General features: G+C 33.6%; 2 protein-coding genes and 1 non-coding gene across 3 annotated transcripts; 2 read left to right on the forward strand and 1 right to left on the reverse strand.

The window, feature by feature from the left end:
* Nucleotides 1–696: 696 nt before the first annotated feature.
* Nucleotides 697–9,790, forward strand: LOC132037523 (sodium/calcium exchanger NCL-like). The gene is made up of 7 exons (XM_059428049.1): nucleotides 697–1,098; nucleotides 5,787–5,972; nucleotides 7,338–7,519; nucleotides 7,891–8,036; nucleotides 8,113–8,386; nucleotides 8,464–8,769; nucleotides 9,323–9,790. Exons 1-7 carry the CDS (start codon nucleotides 726–728, stop codon nucleotides 9,569–9,571), a joined length of 1,716 nt encoding a protein of 571 aa, XP_059284032.1. The 5' UTR covers nucleotides 697–725; the 3' UTR covers nucleotides 9,572–9,790.
* Nucleotides 9,791–10,209: 419 nt separating this feature from the next.
* LOC132037539 (uncharacterized) lies at nucleotides 10,210–13,566 on the reverse strand. The gene is made up of 5 exons (XM_059428064.1): nucleotides 12,132–13,566; nucleotides 11,314–11,427; nucleotides 10,965–11,089; nucleotides 10,690–10,882; nucleotides 10,210–10,604 (listed from the first exon to the last, which is right to left on the reverse strand). Exons 1-5 carry the CDS (start codon nucleotides 12,639–12,641, stop codon nucleotides 10,437–10,439), a joined length of 1,110 nt encoding a protein of 369 aa, XP_059284047.1. The 5' UTR covers nucleotides 12,642–13,566; the 3' UTR covers nucleotides 10,210–10,436.
* A 2,382-nt stretch (nucleotides 13,567–15,948) lies between these two features.
* On the forward strand, nucleotides 15,949–16,022 carry TRNAI-UAU (transfer RNA isoleucine (anticodon UAU)). The gene has a single exon. It is a non-coding gene; the product is annotated as a tRNA-Ile (tRNA).
* The last annotated feature ends 4,590 nt before the right edge of the window (nucleotides 16,023–20,612 follow it).

Consider the following 20,612-nt stretch of genomic DNA (forward strand, 5'->3'; position numbering starts at 1 on the left):
AACTGTTTGTGCTTATCTGACCTATTCTAGTCATGTTTTCTTTTGAGCCGAGGGTCTTCCGAAAATAATATCTCTATCTTTCGATATGAAAGTAAGGTCCGCGTATACTTTATCCTCTCTAGATCACATATTATGAGATTTCACTGAATATGTTGTTGATAATTATTTTGAAACAGGGGGAAAACTGTTCAGCCAATGCATGAAGAGAAAAAAGGGAAAAAAATATTTCTTTCTTTTTCTTTCTTTTGGCAAGATTTAAGGGAGGAAAAGATCTCATTAATGCACAAAAATAAGTACAAGACAACATCCATGTTCAAAAAGGAGCCCACTCCCTGTAAATCAAATCTCAAAAGTCCGTACGCGTCAGTAACACGTCACATACTCGTTAAACATTAAACTAATGTCGTTTTAATTTAATTTAAGTGTCTTATTTTTTTTGATCTATTTTACAAATGTACATTTTTTTTATATTTAATAAATTAACAAGATTCAAAAAATATTTTAATATATTACATTTATCATAACAAAATTTAAAAATTTATTTTTGAAAATTTATACCACTCAAATTAAGATATTTAAATTGAAACGGAGTAATTAATTAAATTTATTGATGAATGAGTGATCGCTCTCTCCTAGTCTCTCCCCACTCATGACAAATCTCTCTATATATTCATCTCCAAAAAATGTTCTGCAAATATTATCTCTAACCAAAAAAAAAAAAAAAAATGTTTTCCAAATCTTTTCTCACTGTCCTAACACTCCTTATTTTCTGTACCTCCGTGTATGGTCGCGTTATTAGCGACCAGACATCATCGGATCTTGTCTCCGATGGAGTTAACGGTGGTCGTGAAAATGGAATTATTTCACTTTTTGCTGAAACAGAGGAAGCATGTGAACAGAGTTATGGTTTTTTGCCTTGTACTAATACTGCACTAGGAAATATGTTCCTTATTATTGTGTATGGTTATCTTATGTTTTTGGCTGCAACTTATTTGAGCTCTGGTAGTGAGTTGTTGCTTGAGATATTGGGACCTGGTATTATTGGTGGACTTTTCTTACCTATTCTTGGTGCTCTTCCTGATGCTATGCTCATTCTTGGTACAGTTTTACCTTCCTTTCGTTCATTCTGTTTATTTTACTCCCTGATCTCTACATTTTTTGCTTTTCGAGATTCAAACCTCAACTAAAATTTATGCTTCCTATATCTTAATTTATGGGATGCTTTTTGTTTGTTGAGATTCAAATCTTAACGAAAATTTATGGTCTCTTTGTCTCAATTTATGTGATATTTTTTCTTTTTGAGATTCAAACTTCTATGTTTGATTTGGGATAAAGCGCACCATTACCCAACTATACCCGAATTTTTACGACACACCATACCTTTCCTGGGCCCTATACCCAAAGAAACTTATTTAAAACGGAATAATTACCCCTAAATGTGATGTGGCAAAGAGTGTATTTCATTCTCTTTGAGAAGTGAAAAAACAAAAAAAGGGAAAAACTTAATTTTTTTTTCTTAAAAATCTACATTTTCTTAAAAATTTGAAAATAAATCTAGTCTTCCACATTTAGTTTTAAAAAACGGTTTTTCACATGTTAAGAAAATAATTAATTTTTTTTCAAAATTTTATAAAAATTCAGTTTTTTTCACATTTGGCAAGAAAAAACACTTTTCGGATTTTATTTGAAAAATAAAAGTGTCCTAAGAAAATGAAATCATGAAAATCAAGATTTTTTAAGACATTTTAAAAAAATAATCAAGTTTTCCATATTTTTAACAAATCCATTTTTCCATATTTAAAAAAAAAATCATTTTTCAGTTTTTTTTTCTTTTTCAAAAACGGGTTTTAAAAAAAAAAACAAATTTTCAATTTTTTTTTAAAAAGGGTTTTAAAAATCCTTTTTTTAAAAGAAAATTCAGTTTTTTAATCCATGTTTTTAGTTTTTTTTTTTTTTTTAAAATGGGTTTAAAAAAAATCAAATTTTCAAATTAAAAAAAAAGATGGGTTTTAAAACTCATTTTTTTTTTAATGAAAATTCAGTTTTTTATTTTTATTTTAAAAAATTGACACGTAAGTCGAAAAAAATTAAAAAAAAAAAAAGAAGAAAACAAATAAATACGCATGTAGCGAGAGTGTATGTCACTCTCCCGTATGAAAGTAGCGTCGGCGTTTAGGGGGTAATTATTCCGTTTTAAATAAGTTTAGGGGGGGTAATAGGACCAGGGAAGGTAAGGTGTGTCGTAGAAATCGAGTATAGTTCGGGGAGGTAACGGTGCCTTATCCCTTTCAATTTATGCCATACTGTTACATTCAAACTTTGACGAAAATTTATACACTTTATTTTAATTTGTCTGATACTTTTCGCTTTTTGAAATTTAAGTACGAAAATTTATGCTCTCTGTGTCTTAATTTATGTGATACTTTTCGCTTTTTGAGATTCAAACTTTGATGAAAAGTTATGCTCTCTCTGTCCTAATTTATGTGATGATTTTTGCTTTTGGAGAAATTTTGAAAAAAAAATTATGCTCCCTGTGTCACAATTTATTTGATGTTTTTCGCTTTTCGAGATTTAAACTTTGACAGAAAGTTATGCTCTCGCTGTTCCAATTTATGGGACATTTGTTGCTATTGCAAAAATTAAAACTTTGACTGAAAGTTTATGCCCCCTTTGTTTCAAATTTTGTGATACTTTTTGCTTTGTTAGAGTCAATTTGACTAAATTTTAAAGTTAAATTAGATTAGATTAACTTAATATTTTAAGATTAAAATTTATATATTTGAAAACTACATAAAAAGTAGAATAAATTACAAATTTTCTCATATCAATTAGTGAAAAAATACATCATAAAATGTTGATCAAAATTTATGCAAATTTAAATTTCGGTAAGTGAAAAGTATCACGTAAATTGGGATCGAGGGTGTGGTACTTTGTGTAGGCTTTGAATATGTAAATTTTAATTTTAAAATATTAAGATTATCTAATTTAATTTAGCTCAGAAAATAAGTTAAATTGATTCTCGATAAGCGAAAAGTGTCACCTAAATTAAGACATAGGGGATCATTTCGCATCTTTTTACTTTCAAAAGGCATAATTGTAAAAAATTTGGTAGGAATTCAGACATCATTTCTTATTTTTTTGAAATTAACTTATGTATGTAAGGACTAGAAGAAATAATTCAAATCACAATTGTTTACAATAAAATAGTTGATTGATATTCATTAGAAAAGTGGAAAAACAAAAATTTTAACCAAGTAATTTGTGACAGAAAGGAGTATTATACATTATTATTATTATGGGATATGAAGAGATTGAGAATTGCATCAGAAGGGAACAGAGATCCAAAATTTCGTTCGTCTTGTTTTACTCCCTCCATTCACTTCTATTACTTTTTCACTATACTAAAAATTAATTCATTTTTACTTGTCCACTTTAGCAAAAAGACAAATTAACATTAATTACTTATTTCCAAATTAATCTTCAAGTCCAATGAGACTTTACACCAATTAACATGAGTATTATGGTAAAATATATACTTTATTTATTAATTCTTAAGGGGCGTGCAAAGTTAAGTAGGCGTTTGGACATGCGATTTCATCTCATGAGATAAAATCAGCGTTTGGACATGCGATTTCATCTCTGATTTCTTCTCATGAGATGAAATCTCAAATCATCCAAAAAGCCATGAATTGGGATTTGAAATCACGATTTCAAAAAATATAAATGTAAAATTTGACCAATACGTTTATATTTTGTAAAAAAAGACCCATAAGTTGATAGATATATTTACCAATAATGTTTACGAATCGGGAAATGCATGCTCAGCGTGAAGAGATTGTTCATATCATGTGGGAGAATTATATAAAAGAGTAGTTGCATTACTATTCATGTTAAATTTTTCTTTTTATTGAACTAAAGTTTGATCAATTGATGTTGTATTTTTTAAAAAGGCCTTCTAGTAGCGTATTAATTTTATTATGAACTATGATTTATTCATTAGGTAAGATTGTATAAAAATTGGGAAAAATTTGATGGTTTTCAAAACTTGTGGGTTTTTTTATAAAAAAAGCTGCAACTTAAAAAATTCAAATTGCATGTCCAAACATGATTTTATGTCATGATTTCATCTCATAAGATGAAATTATGTCCAAACGGCTCCTAAGAGTAGACAAGTAGAAGTGAACAGAGAAAGTATTTTTTTTTTTTTTTTTTGAAAAAGGTAACATGAACAGAGGGAGTATTTGATTATTCTGTTTAGATTTAGGTGCCGTTTGGCCATAAATACCAAAACATATTTCACTTTTTTTTTTTGGAATTTTGGAGTTGGAGTTGGAGTTGTGTTTGGCCATAGTTTTTGAAATTGTAGTTTTTGGTGAAATGTAGTTGTAAAAAAGTGAATTTTTTTTGAAAAATAAGTTTTTTGAGTTTTTGGTATTCCGGAATATAACTTCAAGTTGTATTCGAAATTTTCATGGCCAAACGCTGATTCCGAAAAAAAGTGAATAATTTTTATGGCCAAACGGCACCTCAACTTTTTGTACCATATGATGCGTAGACACTGACTTGTAGCAAACTTGAGTTGACTTATTCCGTCATGCTTTGGACATCTCAACCATGATCTCAAGACCCACAGAACTTAATGTTTAAATGTATCTTTTTAAACAGTGAATTCCACTCTTTTTTGAAAATTAACCATTTTTATAGTTCTATAACAAATCATTTCTCATGAAAGCACACTAATATGAGCATGTGGTTATATATAATTAATAATTTTTTTCAGTAACTATAGGGTATAGAAAAAGATTAAATTTGTAGTCAAAAGCATCTTCACTAATTGGATTGGTGATTTTCCTAAAAAACATCTAACAAAAATCTGGTAACGTTTGTCTTTAGGGCATTTTTGTTTTATGATTGTGTAACTGTGGTCTTTAGTATGCCATACCAAGACTTGTTTTCGCCTAGGTAAAATGAGTAATATTCAAAGAGCTAGGGGGTAAATTCAAACTCCCTTCATTTGAAGATACATTTCGTTGTTACCATTTTCACAGAAAAAAAGACAGCCAGAAGATACAATTGATCTTGGCACCTCCCCTTCATAGTATCATATATAAATGGTCTTGATAAATTATGATTAAGTGATTTTGTCACCCTACATAAACCCCTTTTAGAAAACAACACAAAGGGTAAATCTCCTCTCAGTTCCCTTTATCCCTATGCTGGCTATGATTAAGCTTTCATTTCTTGGGTTGAAATGGTGAATATTTAGCACCATTGATGTCTTGGAACACTTTCTAAGACTTATTCATTTTTATCAACCCAACTTTGTATTTAATCCATCTAATACGTGTCAAAGTTGATCCGTTATGATCGGCTATATAAATCCTCTATGTTTATTCACTTTATTTGGGGACATTTCATTGTAAGAATGAATCATTTGTACAGACAAACAAGGATAGCTATATAAATCTTTTATATTGATTCATTCTATTCTAGATTTCTTCATTACACCTTTTTAAGGCAAATTAGGAGCTTTTTAAAACTACAAGATTCTCCAGAAAGTGTTGCGACGCTAACATAAATTTGTAATTAGACATGGCAAACACAGGACCTCTTGTAAATGTAATAACAACTAAATTTAGTTGATAGCTTATATAGATCAGTTGCTACTAATGTGTTATGTTCTTAGGTAAATTTTCATCTTCATAATAAACCTTGTTTTGATATTATATCATTAAAATCATTTGTTGCAAGCTATATTAAGTTCACAAGTATCTTTTTTTCATCAGTATCGGGGATATCAGGAAGTGCCGCAGCTGCTCAGAGCCAGGTCTCTGTAGGAATAGGCTTGTTAGCTGGGTCAACAGTGATGCTTCTTACTGCAATATGGGGAACCTGTTGCATTGTTGGCAAGTGCGACATAGAAAATTCTGTTGCTGTGGACTCGAAAGACACTAAAGGGCTCAGCTTGACTGGTTTGTCTCTTTACTTTAGCGTATCTGCTAATGAACTTGCTTGTCTCACACTCTCCTTTTTTTTTTTTTTTTTTTTTTTTTTTTTTTTTTTTTTAAATCAAGTATTAAGAATTTTGTTGATCTGCTGCATAAGGTGGATGCATTATATTACAAAGCATTGTTGGCCACTACAGAAAACTTGAAACAGAAAAGAATGACTAGAAATTTATTTACATTATTCAGTCCATAGTAATTACTACAACTAAACAATTTAACTACACATCTATCCTTTATGCAAGAAATGGCTGATGAAACCCCGTCAAAGTTCTAGTTCGTTTCCCTCCGTATAGTCCAAAATAGCAGCTCGGAATGGATCGCCATAGCTTCCTCTGGATATTTTTGCACTTCCCAGTGACACCAATGAAAGCATTCTTCAAGTTGTGCAAAAAAAAAAAGCCAGGAACATACTTCAGAATTCTCAACCAGCTGAACAGTGAAGAACAAGTGTCTGTTATCCTCCACAGTGAAGAAACTAGTGTTTGGTATCCGTGTCTGAACTTTGGAAGTAATACCTGTAGCAAGACTTGAGGCAAGCCTCATGCATCAGTAGCCTTCTGAAGCACGCTGCTTTTGTTGGCATCTTTGTTCTCCATGTCAATTTCCATGTCCATGTTTCGATCTATTACCTTCTCACCAACAAACCTACTCTTACTTGACTGAGGATGGTTTTTCACTGTCACTTCCATCTTATTGTGTCCCTCTTTTTGGGGATTGAGATTAGCTTGCTCCAGCTTGTTCATTAAGGCCACTTGACTCTCCAGTTTCCCTGTCCCTTTCATCATTGGTACGTAGTTTGCTGTAAGACAACACTTTAACCTGCTGTTCTTTAATTAAAAAATAAAATAGTAAACCTTGCTGTTCTTGCCTCTTCGTTTTGAGCAGATATCTTTTACCTTTTCATAGGAGGATGGGAGCCATTCCTTGATGCATATCTGTACTATTCTTGACGTAAACTTTTTAGGAGAAATGACAGTGCACGTAGTTACTGTAAAACGTATGGACTTTCTTGTAGTCAAGTGTGAGTTGAGATTTGGAATTTAATTCGCTATTTAACACAGGAACTATCATGAAAAACCATTGTACCCATCTGATGCCAAATTGCAGGAACAAATCCTGTATATTTTGCTCATATACCATATGATATAAAGGATTAAGATGTAGTAAACATTAGGCCTCGGACATTTCTATGGTGTCAAACATATTCCTCGTAATTCTCCTTACAATCAGTAGACTTTTGATTAATTTATGCCATATTTCATGCTTTTAAAAGGCAGGTTCTATCTATCAAAGTGTTTCTGCTCAAAGAGTTGGTTTATCCGCCTGTAGGTTCCGGTGTTACTACTGATATCTGGACAAGCTATGCTGCAATGATCATGGCCGTATCTGTTCTTCCATTTATTGTTGTGCAGTTGCCACAGCTCTTCCATTCAAATTCAGGAAGACATTTAGCGGTCTTGATAGCTCTTATCATATCGTTGTCGCTGCTCGTCTCTTATTGTCTTTATCAGGTAATTATCAGTCTTCTCATTTTCTTTTCTCCATCCAACTTGATGAGTTTTCTTTCTTGCACACTGCTGATATTAATTTCGGAGAATATGCCCAAAGATGAGCATATTTTGCAATATTGAATCAACTTTCACTGGTTTGAATTGAATTGGCATGCCATATATTTTGAGTTATCAACCAGAGTTGGATAAATGTGTTTTCATTGTAACCTCTAGTGTTCATGTTGAGTTGGGATCAGAGAACAAAATGATTTCCTCTCATCCTCTTCTCATAAACTAAAGGATGAAGTAAAAGGGAAAAAAAGCCTAATCATCCTATATTCCTGGTTGTAAATAGATAAATCCTGCTGAACTTCCTCTTACTTTCAATGCAGGTCTTTCAGCCTTGGATACAAACACGGCGACTTGTTTATGTAAAACATAAGCATGTCATATCAGGAATTTTAAAACATTTAAAAAAGCACGCATTGGGGAGGCTTTTCACAGATCATGGAACACCAAATATAGAAGTTATAGAAAAGTGAGCTTGAAATTCTTTCTGCCCTATTTTTATCACCGTATAATGATGGCTGATGTGATGAAGGATTGTGTGACAGGCTGTTCAATGCAATTGATGAAAATGGCGATGGACATCTTTCCCATTCTGAATTAAGAGCTCTGGTCGTAGGACTCCGTCTTGAGGAGATAAACTTAGACGAAAATGATGCTGTAGCGAAGGTACTGAAGGACTTTGATACGTCTTGTGATGAGCAAGTTGATATAAAAGAATTCACTTCTGGAGTTGAAAAATGGCTCTATGAAGCCAAGAGTTCTATTGGTTCTGTTGAGGCTGGTCCTAATACAATGAAATACCTTGATGATTTTCATGAGGTATGTTTTGAGCTGATGACATTATTTAGATAGTTATAGCTAGGATGACTCTGATACAATGTAGATGCATATTGCAGGAAACAAGGAGGGAGCACAGTCTTTTGGGGGAGGATCAAAGTGATGAAATTGTTGAGGGTGTCGAGAATCCTCGAAAAGTTGCTACAAAGGCTGGATTGTTGTTGTTGCTGGGTACTATTATTGCTGCTGTTTTTGCTGATCCTTTGGTGGATGCTGTTAATAATTTCTCCAGTGCCACAAGTATTCCGTCTTTCTTCATCTCATTCATTGCGCTGCCTCTGGCAACCAATTCCAGTGAGGCAGTGTCTGCTATAATCTTTGCTACCCGGAAAAAGAAGAGATCCGCCTCATTAACATTTTCTGAGGTTTGTTTTTCCTATTTGACTTCTGTGCCTTTAGTATTAGAATTATGATTTTTCTATCCAATACTTGCACTAGTTAACATGAAAGATCAATTTCTTAATTATGACTGAAGTTTTAGAGTTGAACTGAAGATTTAACTTGTACATCCTTTGTTGTTCACATGTTTAACTGTACCAGCACTTCACTAGATTTGCTTGTGATGGAAGTTTGCTAACAGATTTTGGCCTGTTGAAGCAAATAAACAGACCTCACTTACAACAAAAAGGAAAAGAAAAGAAAATAGTGTATAGTAAGTAAAATAAAGAAACCAAAGAACGTCAATTAGAGATTTTAAAGCTGTCAGCCATGACATGGCAAATCAGGACTTGGTATACATTAGTTTTCATGCAAATCACTCATGTTCTACTTTAAACTTTACTCTTATGGAAGCCATGCGTCTTTCACATTTAGAATTACGTTTGTTCTGTTTTTGGCACTTTATCGGTTTTTTGATGGCTTGTATGGCTGATACTGTTTCCCAAGGCTCTTAATAATTTGTATGATGCTATCTTGCAGTTATATGGAGCTGTGACTATGAACAATCTGCTTTGTCTGTCAGTCTTCTTGGCTATTGTTTACGCCCGAGGATTGATATGGAACTTCTCATCTGAAGTGCTGGTTATTCTAATTGTTTGTGTTGTTATGGGTGTCTTAGGGAGCATCCGTACCACCTTTCCCTTGGGGACTTGTTTGATAGCTTTTACACTGTATCCATTCTCCCTTGTACTTGTATACGTTCTTGACTATGTATTTGGTTGGTCGTAGATCAGAGTGTTGAACAAGAGATTTATGTGGTTGGTGTTAGATCAGAGTTGGATGTGTATATTTTGAGCACCGCAGTGCACATCGGTCGTCTTGAAAAATGTGAGAACTTCTTGATTATAAATCTTAATTGCTCTTCCAAGAGCTGAGAAACCTTGCTTTTACATGTAATTTGAAAATTCCAAATGCTATGTTTATTATATATCAGTTTTCAGTTTTCCAGATCTGCGTAAATGCCATTTATGTTGAGCTGATTGCTATTGTATTCCTGGTCTTGTTCTCTCTCTCTCTCTCTCTCTCTCTCTCTCTCATGCGCGCGCACACATTTATCAAACACTTGTTTCCTTGGCATAGTAAAGCAATTAAGGCCATGAAACTAATACTAGTACTAGCTTTAAAACAAGACTAAGAAGCCCTAAATTGCCAAGTCTGACCAAATGTTATTCTGCTGCCGTTTTCGATTGTTACCAAAAAAAAAAAAAAAAAAAAACTCAATTTTTTTAAAACTTGTACTCTTGACTCCATGAGGCACCATAAACTACTGCTGTTTTCGATTGTTACAAAAAAAAAAAAAAAAGAATCTCAATTTTTTTAAAAATTGTACTCTTGACTCCATGAGGCACCATAAACTACCCAAGAGCTTTTGCTCCTTGTGGAACACCATTTTTAGGACATCCTTTTCATTTTTCAATTATCTAATATTGCAGTTTCCTATAAACTATCCCAACAATGTTAAGACATTCGTTAGAAGGAATGTTTTCTACCATGGAAAATAATAGAACCCTGCAGGAACACCTCTTAAGGAGCCAGCTCTCAGGACATCGGAACAGAAGTTCTACTCCAAAAGTATATGGCATGAATTAAACTTTTATAGCTTAAGATTGAGATCAACTTTTCCTCCTACTTCACCATGATAATTGTCTCCGTTGTTTCCTGCTTGGCCAATTTGCACGTTCGGAGATGGGAAGAATCTGAAGACATGTTGTTGAACTGATCTGTGTAGGCCTGACCTAGTGCTAGGCTCTTCAGCAACTTCCTGTGCAGTTAAATAAAAACTGAATAAGGATGCATATAGGGTACATAGATCATAATGAAGATGCTGAAGTCCTCTTGTTGCTCACTTGAAAGGGTACAGTCTCGAATTTAAATAGCTCGTTGTTCCGAGGAACTGAATTTGATAAAGTTTGCTGATTTTCTGCACCAATAGCTGCAGGAGGAGCCAATGTGAGAAAATCTCCATTGAGAGCTCTATTTTCTCTGACAACATTCCTTGGCTTTAAGTCGAACAGAGCTCTTGATTTTAGAGGAACTTCTCTGAAAAATTGATCAACAAGACTCGTTAGAGCTAGGGCTACTTAACAACTAAACAACGCCAACTTCAGGGGAGATATCAAACCTTTTAAAAAACGTTGTTGAGTCTGAATTTGCTGTGCCTTCATAGTGCGGAGGGAATTTGCAGTGAAATGCAGGGACAGGTGGGAACTCGGGAGGAAAGGGATATGGTCTTTTTAAGCCAACCCTCTACATCAACCAAAAAAAAAATAGCTATCAACCAAACAAAACTGATTTGTTCTAAACAAAGAGAGAAGATAGAAATTTCAAGAATACACAATAAAAGTACTATCAATCTTAGTTTCGGCCTCTGAGTCTTTGGCAGAAGACAGCATCATGAAAATACATTTTAAGAAGGAAAGTTCATGTCAAATTCTAGCTATACACGTGAAATAGAATAGTGATGAATTTACCTTCACTTCCTCTGGCCACAAGGGTAAATAACAGCCCTGATAACTTTGGTTTGAAGGGGGCTCCATCTGATAATTTCTTACAGATGATGATGAAATACCTGATGAGATATTCACCTGCAACATCCCGGATACTAATTTGGATCAGTAACTAAATTCAACGAATGACAAGTTAGCCCAATAGCAAAATATAGTACTGCGCTGCAAGTGATAACAAAGCTATCACCAAGGGGTGCAATGGAATGGTAAAGCGTTTCTCTCTACCCTAAACAAAGGCTCTTGGGTTCGAGCCCCACGAAAGGAGTCCTCTTTGATAGGGAGGCTAAAAATCTCCTCACCGTGAGCTTTCTATGATGCTAATCCGGATTAGCCAGTCTAGTAGATTCCGGACACCAGATGGTTAAACCAGAAAAAGAAAGTGATATAGGCTGTAAGCTACCACCAAGAGGTGATGATATCTCTACTTTTAATTTGGGAGCTCGTGTTTGACTCAAAGAGAGGCTAGAACTCCCTGTAGTGAGCTTTCCACAATGCTGCTCTGGATTAGTTGGGCTACTGGATTCCGGACACCAGATGATGAAACAAAAAAGAAGGTGATAAGTAAGCCACCAACAGGAGGTGTGATGGAATGATAAAGATTCATCTATCCTTAACCAGGGGCCTCGTGTTCAAGTCCTGAGAACAGCATCCTCATTGATAGGGAGTCTAAAACTCCCCGTGATGGACTTTCTACAATGCTAATCCGGATTAGTCATGCTAGTCAATTCCAAACAACAGATGATTAAACCAAACAAAAGAAAGTGATAAGTAAGCGAGCTTACCATTGATGAAGAACAAGCTGGTTGCTGATATTGTGGTAAAGAGAAAATTGGGGGCTGAATAACAACACCATGTTGGTATAACTTCTCATCCTGATCTTCCTCACAACTGTACTTAATATTACCACACAATTTAGAGCAATCATCATACCCTTTATTACCCAAAATTGCTGACAAATTCATTTCACCTTCACTCACATTCACTTGTTTTGGAGATTGCAAATCCTTTGGACTCAAATTTTCAAGAAAAGGGGTTGATGAATTTAGTCTAAAGCCACAATTTTTCAAGGCTGATGGTGATTTTAAAGTGCTAAAAGAGGAATCTTGTGATGAAACAATTGAATTTTTTAGTGGCAAAATTTCATCTTTTGTATGTTGTTCCTCCAATCTAATTCTCTCAAGTTGAGCAACACCTAGTCCTCTTTGTGGAACTTTTTTTTGCTTCAACTTTTTAGTGGCACTGGCACTGCTACTATTGGTATGTTCTTCTATAGTCATTATTGCCTCAGCCATTAAAATCAAGAAAAAATGTTATCTTTATAAAGTAAAACACAATGAAAAGCTAGTATATATAAACACAGAATCCAACAAATTACAGGAACATGATTTTCTTGAAATACAGAGGATTTGAGGGGGCAAATATAATAGGGAAAAAGATCAATTCCCCATATGTAGATTACAGAAAATCTTGAAGCTTATGGAGTAAAATTTATATTTTCTTAAAAATGAAACAAGAACGAGTACCCCTAATAATTCAGCAAGATTGTATTTACATATGGAAATACTATCTGAGACTTGGATTTTTTTTTTGAAACTATAATTGTTGATCAGATCACTTAAAAAATGGAGAATAAACACACTTTAGAACAGAGTTAAAAAAGAAGATGAAGAAAGAAGTTAACAGAAAATCTAAAGATTCAAAGTTTAAAATGCAAATCTAAAGGAAGCTAAAAAAGTGGTCTCTCTCCCATTTTTTTGCTAACAAATATATCGGCCAAATTGTCGCTCTACTCCTCATTTTCTTCTCCCTAGACCGACTCTCAAGTACTCGTCTTTGCTCCTTTCTTTTCTCCCTCCTGTTTTTTGTTTTTTCCACTTCTTTTTTTCTTAAAATATATTGATCTGACTAATTTGAATTTGCGTCTAATTATCCCATTATCTTAAGCAAGTTTTTCAAACGAGAGAAGGCCACACAACGTACTACGCAGAATCTTTTTGTAAGCGGTGTCAGTATTTGAAAAAAAAAATTAATATATGAATAGACCACTGTAAAGATAAGTGGTATCATTTTATATAGTTATACCCAATATTTTCATTTTGCTTATTATCTATACATATACTTAGAAAGAAAATCACAAAGTGGTGTCACGAGACACTGCTTAGTACAAGGTGCCTACGCCCTGAGGCCACACCCTATATTTACATTAAATTACATTAGTTTATAGCATGATTAGTGATAAAAATAAGATGAGAATGTGTATTGATGAATTACGATTAATCAATAATAATTTATACAAACAGACATATCATGTACTTACTGAATTAGTGTAAATATCAGACACACGTGTGAGAGACTGTTACGTCTAATGTTTTAGTTCATCTTTTCAATTTTCGAACTCGGTTTATATCAACGATTTGTATGGAAGAAAGATCTCTTATGTCTAATTACAATAATAGAGAAAATAGTTTTACAAAATTCTCTTTTATTATTTTATGGATCTCGTGTATTATTTTTGCTAATGATCTCTACCAAGATTACATTAGTTTTTCCTAATAACTACGTAGGGGTTGGAGCAAAATGTGGGTCCCTTCTATTGCATGCATGCAACTGACCAGCGAAAACTTAAACTAAAGAAAAGAGATCTTCATCATACCTCATCAATCTTCAATCACCATCAAATAAACAATAAAAAGAACCCTTCTTTGAGTCTGCTTTTTCTCTTCCTCGAGTTTTGATTGGATGCTGGGAAATGTTTAAAAGATTTTTTTAATAAAATATAGAGGAATACCACAGAGCTACGTACGATCTTATGTAAGTTGGTCTTGACTTTTCAACAATTCCGTTATGATGAAATATAGTTTATTTGAACTATTGTTAAAATGATTGATGATCCAAAGTGTCTTCAGAGGGTCATCAAGACACAACTTGTTTTTTTTATTGCCGATTTTTGGATTAATTGGCTCGACTAATTTATATTTGCGGTACATATAAGATTTAATTACTTATTAAGCAAGAAACGCTCCTCACCAGAAAAAATTCGAAACTCAAATTCAGGACATCTAAATAAAATCATTAATTCTCTTAGATTGAATAGTTAGTGTTTCATTCATACTATTAATGGTTTATGTGCTATATGTTAGCAGATGGTGAATCCTACCCAGTATCAAATTGACTTGGATGTTTCCTTGATTTTTGAGATGGATTTTCCATTGTTATGTATGGATTTATTCCAAGCTAAAGAGCTACTATGAGTATACATTGGCTGAAATTTTAGCGGCTAACTAAAATATTAAGATCCCTGAAAAATATTCTAAGATATATGTATCTTGAATTAAAGGACAACCAATTTCTTTCTACGTGAAGACACATCATGCTTCGATCATTTCCTTTCACGCACATGATCAGATGGACTGAGGCTAGATTTATTGAAGCAATTTATCTAAGCCCATCACAAGTTGTTTAGCAAAATTTAGCAAGATGTGACATTATAACAAGACTTTCTAATTGTGGGAACGATATGGAAACAATATAATCTTTCCCTTATCGGACCCATTCGAGAACCCAAAAATAACCACTTTGAGCTACTCAACTCTTTTCCACATCCACACAAATACAAATTTTAAAAAGAAGCATTTTTTTTTTCGCTGAAGCAAAAAAAAAGAGGCTTTGGATACAAGTGAGCATCAAAGAGGCTACAAGTAAAGGAGAAATAAGGAGTAAAATTCACAAATAGCCACCGTTTCAATATAGTACTCTAATTTTGAACAATAGTCATTGCCGTGGAGTTATAAATTTCATAGCTGAAATTCTAGGACATTTTGACGGAATTTCACCGGTGAAATTTAAAATCCCATGGGATGGTTATTTTTCGATGACAGGAGCGAAGAGAAGAAGAATGGCCAACAAGCGCTATTTCTACAAAATGGAGAGGTGAAGATCCACTCCTCAAATGTGAGCTTCGAATTAATTAGCAGATTACAAGTTCGAATAAAAATAGAGTTATAAAAACTTGTTATTCCCTTCTCACAGATTAGATTGATTTCTCTGATGGTTTTCTCTTTCGAATTTACACATTTGTTCACTTTTTGCTACAAGTTAACTGACGAATCTTTTTCCCAAGCAATTGAGAAAATTGACCTTAAACAATTAATCGTTGGCACGGCCAAAAGTTTGAATGAGACATTTGAACTATCCTACGAGGACTTTTGATCATTAACAAATTACATAGGTATCATCAATTTGTTCCCGTTCAAAATAAGCATTTTTCTCGCGTCACAGTATTTAATTATTGAAATCCAAATATTATTCACGCGTGTCTTATTTGTGGCATGAGGGTTCAATACACATTTTATCTTTATGTTCGGGGTTCGATGGTCAACATTTGGGTTAAGTGGCCTGGGGCATGAAAAATCAAGACAAGTTCAGGGATCCATCTATGACTTTGACCTACTTATATTTGTTGAGAAAAATTGCTGCAAGATAAAGCAAAGACAAAGGGAAGCAATTTGTAATCATGATGAGGTTGAATGGAAAATGAATGCTAAAAGAATTCTGAAGTTATTGTGAGAAATAATAGTGGTCCGTAAGCTGAAAACACAAGGTCCCGTAGCTCAGTTGGTTAGAGCGTTGGTCTTATGAGCCGAAGGTCGCGGGTTCGAGCCCCGCCGGGACCATCTTATGATCATTTTTGTTCTCTCTCTTATTTGTGTTTTGTCACCTCTACTTGTTGGGTTTTATCACTCTTAGAGCCTGTTTGGATGGGCTTAAAATAAGCAGCTTATAAGCTAGAAACAGCTTATAAGCAAAAAAAAAAATTAGTTGGGGTAGACTAACTTATATTTTTTGACTTATAAGTTGTTTTAACTTATAAGTTCTTTTTTAGATAATTTAGTCAAACTAATTATTTTTTGGGGCTTATTTTATGCACAAAATAACTTTAAAAGGTACTACCAAACACTCAAAAAAAATGAAAACGTTTTATAAGAACTTATAAAAAATCCAAACGGGCTCTTATTCGTGTTTTGTCACCTCCACTTATTCGGTTTAAAATACAATTTTTTGAGGAGTTCAGGTGGCTAGATGATAACTCGTCCAAGTATAGGGACCGGGATGACAAAAGCAAACAAGTAGAGGTGTCAATTAGGCCATTCAGCCATTTTGATGCTAATCACAAGAATCCTCAATTAAAACGAATCAAAAAGATTCCTTGTTCCTTCTCCACTGGTTTGCAACACTACATTATGTTCTGATGAATATTCACTCACTTTTAAAAAAATCAAGGCAGTGAGTGGCATGGTTAGGTAAATATATTCTCTAGTCGTTCTTTTAGTAATCTCACAGTAGTCGGTAGGATGGCAACTTGTCTCTGTCTAGAATAATTTTCGTATCTAGTTATTGTGGTTAAGTTAGGTTCAAGATTCATTTATTTATCATGTTATCGGAGAGACTCATCTAAAAAAAAATCCACTCAATGTTGGCCCCATGGTATGTTGTCCACGAGTCCGGAGCCTAAAGGGTATAAAAATACAATTATTCTGCAAAAAGAAATACCAAAATTTATATACCAAAAGGGGTATATCGTGGGTGATCCATATACCCCAAAATTTTTTTAAATTTGGTACACAAGTCAACGAAAAATTAAAAAAAAAAAAAAAAAATTTAATTGTATAACGTGGATGATCCACGTTATACAATATAAATTGTAAAACGTGGATCGATCCACGTTTTACAAATATTTCGATCCACGTTTTACAAATATATTTTGTAAAAAACGTGGGTGATCCACGTTTTACCTCTAAATTTTTTTTTTTTTTTTTTTTTTTTTAGCACTAAAAAAAAAAATTTAGTAAACTTTTTTTTTTGTAACACTTAGTGTGTTTTTTCATACTTTGACCAATGATTAATCGTGTGTGAAGACTCGAAACGTCAATATTTTATATAGAACACGATATTTTTTTTAAATGCACTGATAATGTAGGCTCAATACATCAAGGATACGTAGACGTTCGGATCGTCATTTTAGGGGTTGAAAAGGTGCCGAAGTAAGTTTTGTTTGAAAAAACTTAGTGTTTGATTTGTAAGGTTATTTTAGTCAACTTTATATGTTGAGAAAATTAATCGACTTTATTTTCAAAAATTGAAACCGCGAAGTGAAATTGACATTCACGTGTACATTACCTTGGGATTTTTACGTTGAAATCTATTGCGTATCATCATCTTATAAGTAAATAAAACCGAAAATTTCACGCCAATTTGGGGGAAAATCGAAATTGAATGGGATAAAAGGCGTTTTTTAAAAATCGGCTCGGCCAACCGCCTTGCATGCGCTTTATCCGCATAGATCTCGAAAAAATACTCAAGTTCAAAAAAAAAAAAAACGTAAAACGGACGTCCGAGCCGCAAAAGGTTATGACCATCTAAAGTTTGACCACTTTACAACTAGTTTTTCTCCCTATATTTTTAGAATTATATTTATATTCAAAATAATGTTTTATCGTGATTAAAAAATAACACGCTTAAATCAAAACCTTAAAAAATAAAACACTTAAACCTTAAACAAAACTTATTTCGGGCACCTTTTCAACCCCTAAAATGACTATCCGAACGTCTACGTATCCTTGATGTATTGAGCCTACATTATTATACGCGAAAAAATATCGAGGTTCTATATAAAATATTGACGTTTTAGCCTTCACACACGACTAATCATTGGTCAAAGTATGAAAAAACACTAAGTTTTTTCAAACAAAACTTACTTCGGCACCTTTTCAACCCCTAAAATGACGATCCGAACGTCTACGTATCCTGATGTATTGAGCCTACATTATTACGCGAAAAAAAATATCGTGTTCTATATAAAATATTACGTTTGAGTCTTCACACACGATTAATCATTGGTCAAAGTATGAAAAAACACACTAAGTGTTACAAAAAAAAAAAAGTTTACTAAATTTTCTTTTTTAGTGCTCGCAAAAAAAAAAAAAAAAAAAAAAATTTAGAGGTAAAACGTGGATCACCCACGTTTTACAAAATATATTTGTAAAACGTGGGCGATCCACGTTTTACAATTTATATTGTATAACGTGGATCGACCCACGTTATACAATTAAATTTTTTTTTTTTTTTAATTTTTCGTTGACTTGTGTCGACTCGAAAATTTTTTTTTGGGGTATATCGTGATCACCCACGATATACCCCTTTTGTATATATAATTTTTGGGCACCCCTTTTAGAAATACCGCGTATTTTTATACCCTTTTAAATCCGACTCGTTGTCCACACTCTAGTTGTCAGGCCTGGGCATGCGGAGATGTTAGTAAACCCACATCTCTCAGTGAGATGGCAATTAGTTCTTTATATGAATCGAGCAATCTACACGTCTTGGGCTCTTGGCTAAATTTTGAATTGAGTTAGACACAAAATTCATTTTCCTATCAAGTTCATCAGATGCTTATATCCTAGTATTATGCTTACATGAAGAATAAATATGTAAAAGGTTCCTATTAGCTCCATTTATTGAATTTTCCCCCAATAACTTCTTTACTTCTTTGACGAGTGGAAATTAGCGTCCAAGAAATTACTTTGTTTATTCAACACGATAATTTGGTTTACGATAATATTTGGGCTAAAGAGGGGCTAGGGACGTAAATTCAAACAGTTACAGGTTAATCTCTTCAACATGCTCGCTTTCATACAATAATTAACACTCTTATTGACAGAGAGAAAAAAGCATGTGAATTCAAAGCTCTTTGACAAATGCAGTTGGCTGGCAGGTTATCAAAATATGAAGCAAAGGAAAATTTCTCTAGCTGTAAAGAATTGAATGAACCACCAAAGGATGGTAGGGGAATGGATAGGATTCCTCCACCCTAACAAGAGTCTCGGGTACAAATCCTCAGAACGATAAAATTCAAGGAGGGTGTCCTTTTTAATGGACCTTACGCAGTGCAAATCCACATTAGTCGGAGTATCCAAGCAGGTGCTGGACACCGAGTGAAAAAAATTGTAGTGGCCGGAAATATGGAAGAAATCCTCCAGAAGACACCAAACAAAGAAGAAACTGTTATTAATCTAAGAGAGAGAGGGCAATCGTTTATGGGTAAATACTTACACGCACCAGGTGTTTACACCTAACAAGACAATTAACCTTAAGAATCAACAAATTTAAGTGAAAATGCATATCACTTGACTTCGTTTGTGTCTTCTCTCATCAGGCAAGACACTAAAAAGCATTCGTGTTAATTTTTCCATGATTTACTTTGGACAGTAAGTAATTAAACCAGTCCACAAATAATGTAGTGAAGAGTCAACAAGGGTAGATTTTGGAAATTACCTAGATGATTTTTTGGATCCCTACTAACACTGTTCTATGTTGACATTTCAATATTAAAAGGAGAACAAAAAAGTTGCTAATGATAACATAGTTGATGGAAACTTTGCAGTTTCACAAGATATTATTTTTATCTTCCTTTAACCTTTAATGGAATAGCAGTCACCCCACATGGGTCAATTAACAACACACTGAATACAAAACTTCAATAAAGAAACAAAATACAGCAAGCTCCAACTCATGATATACCATAAAAGCATTAGTTCATCTGTCATTCAGTAGGCCATCCTAATTATAAATGTCATTGAGGCATAGCCACCACAAATAAACTCTGTATTTAAATACTAATCCCTCATATTATAAAAGAGAATTTCCGACAGCACTAGACAACTGTTAAATGTAAAAGATGTCTAATAGTGTTCAAGATTTTATACATATGTATAAATGTAATGTTTGACCTATATATGCAGTATACTTTTCCAACAAAGGGTGTTCAGCTGACCACACTTGGGCATATTTTGCTCCATTTATCCTCCTGTTTGATGGTACTAATCAACCATAAAGAAGTGACAATAACTACTATAAGCAATTGTCAATATCTTGATGTGTATAACTAAAATTGTCCCAGGAGGGTAAACAATGAGCACCAAATAATATAAAGAGAAAACAAGGGAGAACATCCCACTAGACAGTCTTTTATTAGGTGTACTGAGATTTGCAGGGCAGGGGACCATGAATTCATTGCCAAGTGCCATACTTTGTTGTATCTGTGTCTGTTCAGTAGTTCTTTCCATTATTCAGCTTCTGCTTCATCCTTAATAGCAATTTGATTGGTTCTCTTCACTTTCTCATTTTTATGAAGCCTAGCTAGCCCCACTTAGTTCTACCTTCCTACATTATCTAGCATCATCTTTTTCTTTACTTGTTGGGGCTGT

This window comes from Lycium ferocissimum, chromosome 11 (genome assembly GCF_029784015.1).
Source record: "Lycium ferocissimum isolate CSIRO_LF1 chromosome 11, AGI_CSIRO_Lferr_CH_V1, whole genome shotgun sequence".
Taxonomy (NCBI): Eukaryota; Viridiplantae; Streptophyta; class Magnoliopsida; order Solanales; family Solanaceae; genus Lycium; species Lycium ferocissimum.

Excerpts from the sequence above, each read along its gene's own strand:
- LOC132037523 (XM_059428049.1), top strand. The coding sequence starts at position 726 with ATGTTTTCCAAATCTTTTCTCACTGTCCTAACACTCCTTATTTTCTGT. Across the intron at positions 8,387-8,463 it reads ACCTTGATGATTTTCATGAG|GAAACAAGGAGGGAGCACAG; the intron begins GTATGTTTTGAG and ends TGCATATTGCAG. Across the intron at positions 8,770-9,322 it reads CCTCATTAACATTTTCTGAG|TTATATGGAGCTGTGACTAT; the intron begins GTTTGTTTTTCC and ends GCTATCTTGCAG.
- LOC132037539 (XM_059428064.1), bottom strand. The coding sequence starts at position 12,641 with ATGGCTGAGGCAATAATGACTATAGAAGAACATACCAATAGTAGCAGT. Across the intron at positions 11,090-11,313 it reads TGTGGCCAGAGGAAGTGAAG|AGGGTTGGCTTAAAAAGACC; the intron begins GTAAATTCATCA and ends TGGTTGATGTAG. Across the intron at positions 10,605-10,689 it reads TCGAGACTGTACCCTTTCAA|GAAGTTGCTGAAGAGCCTAG; the intron begins GTGAGCAACAAG and ends TTAACTGCACAG.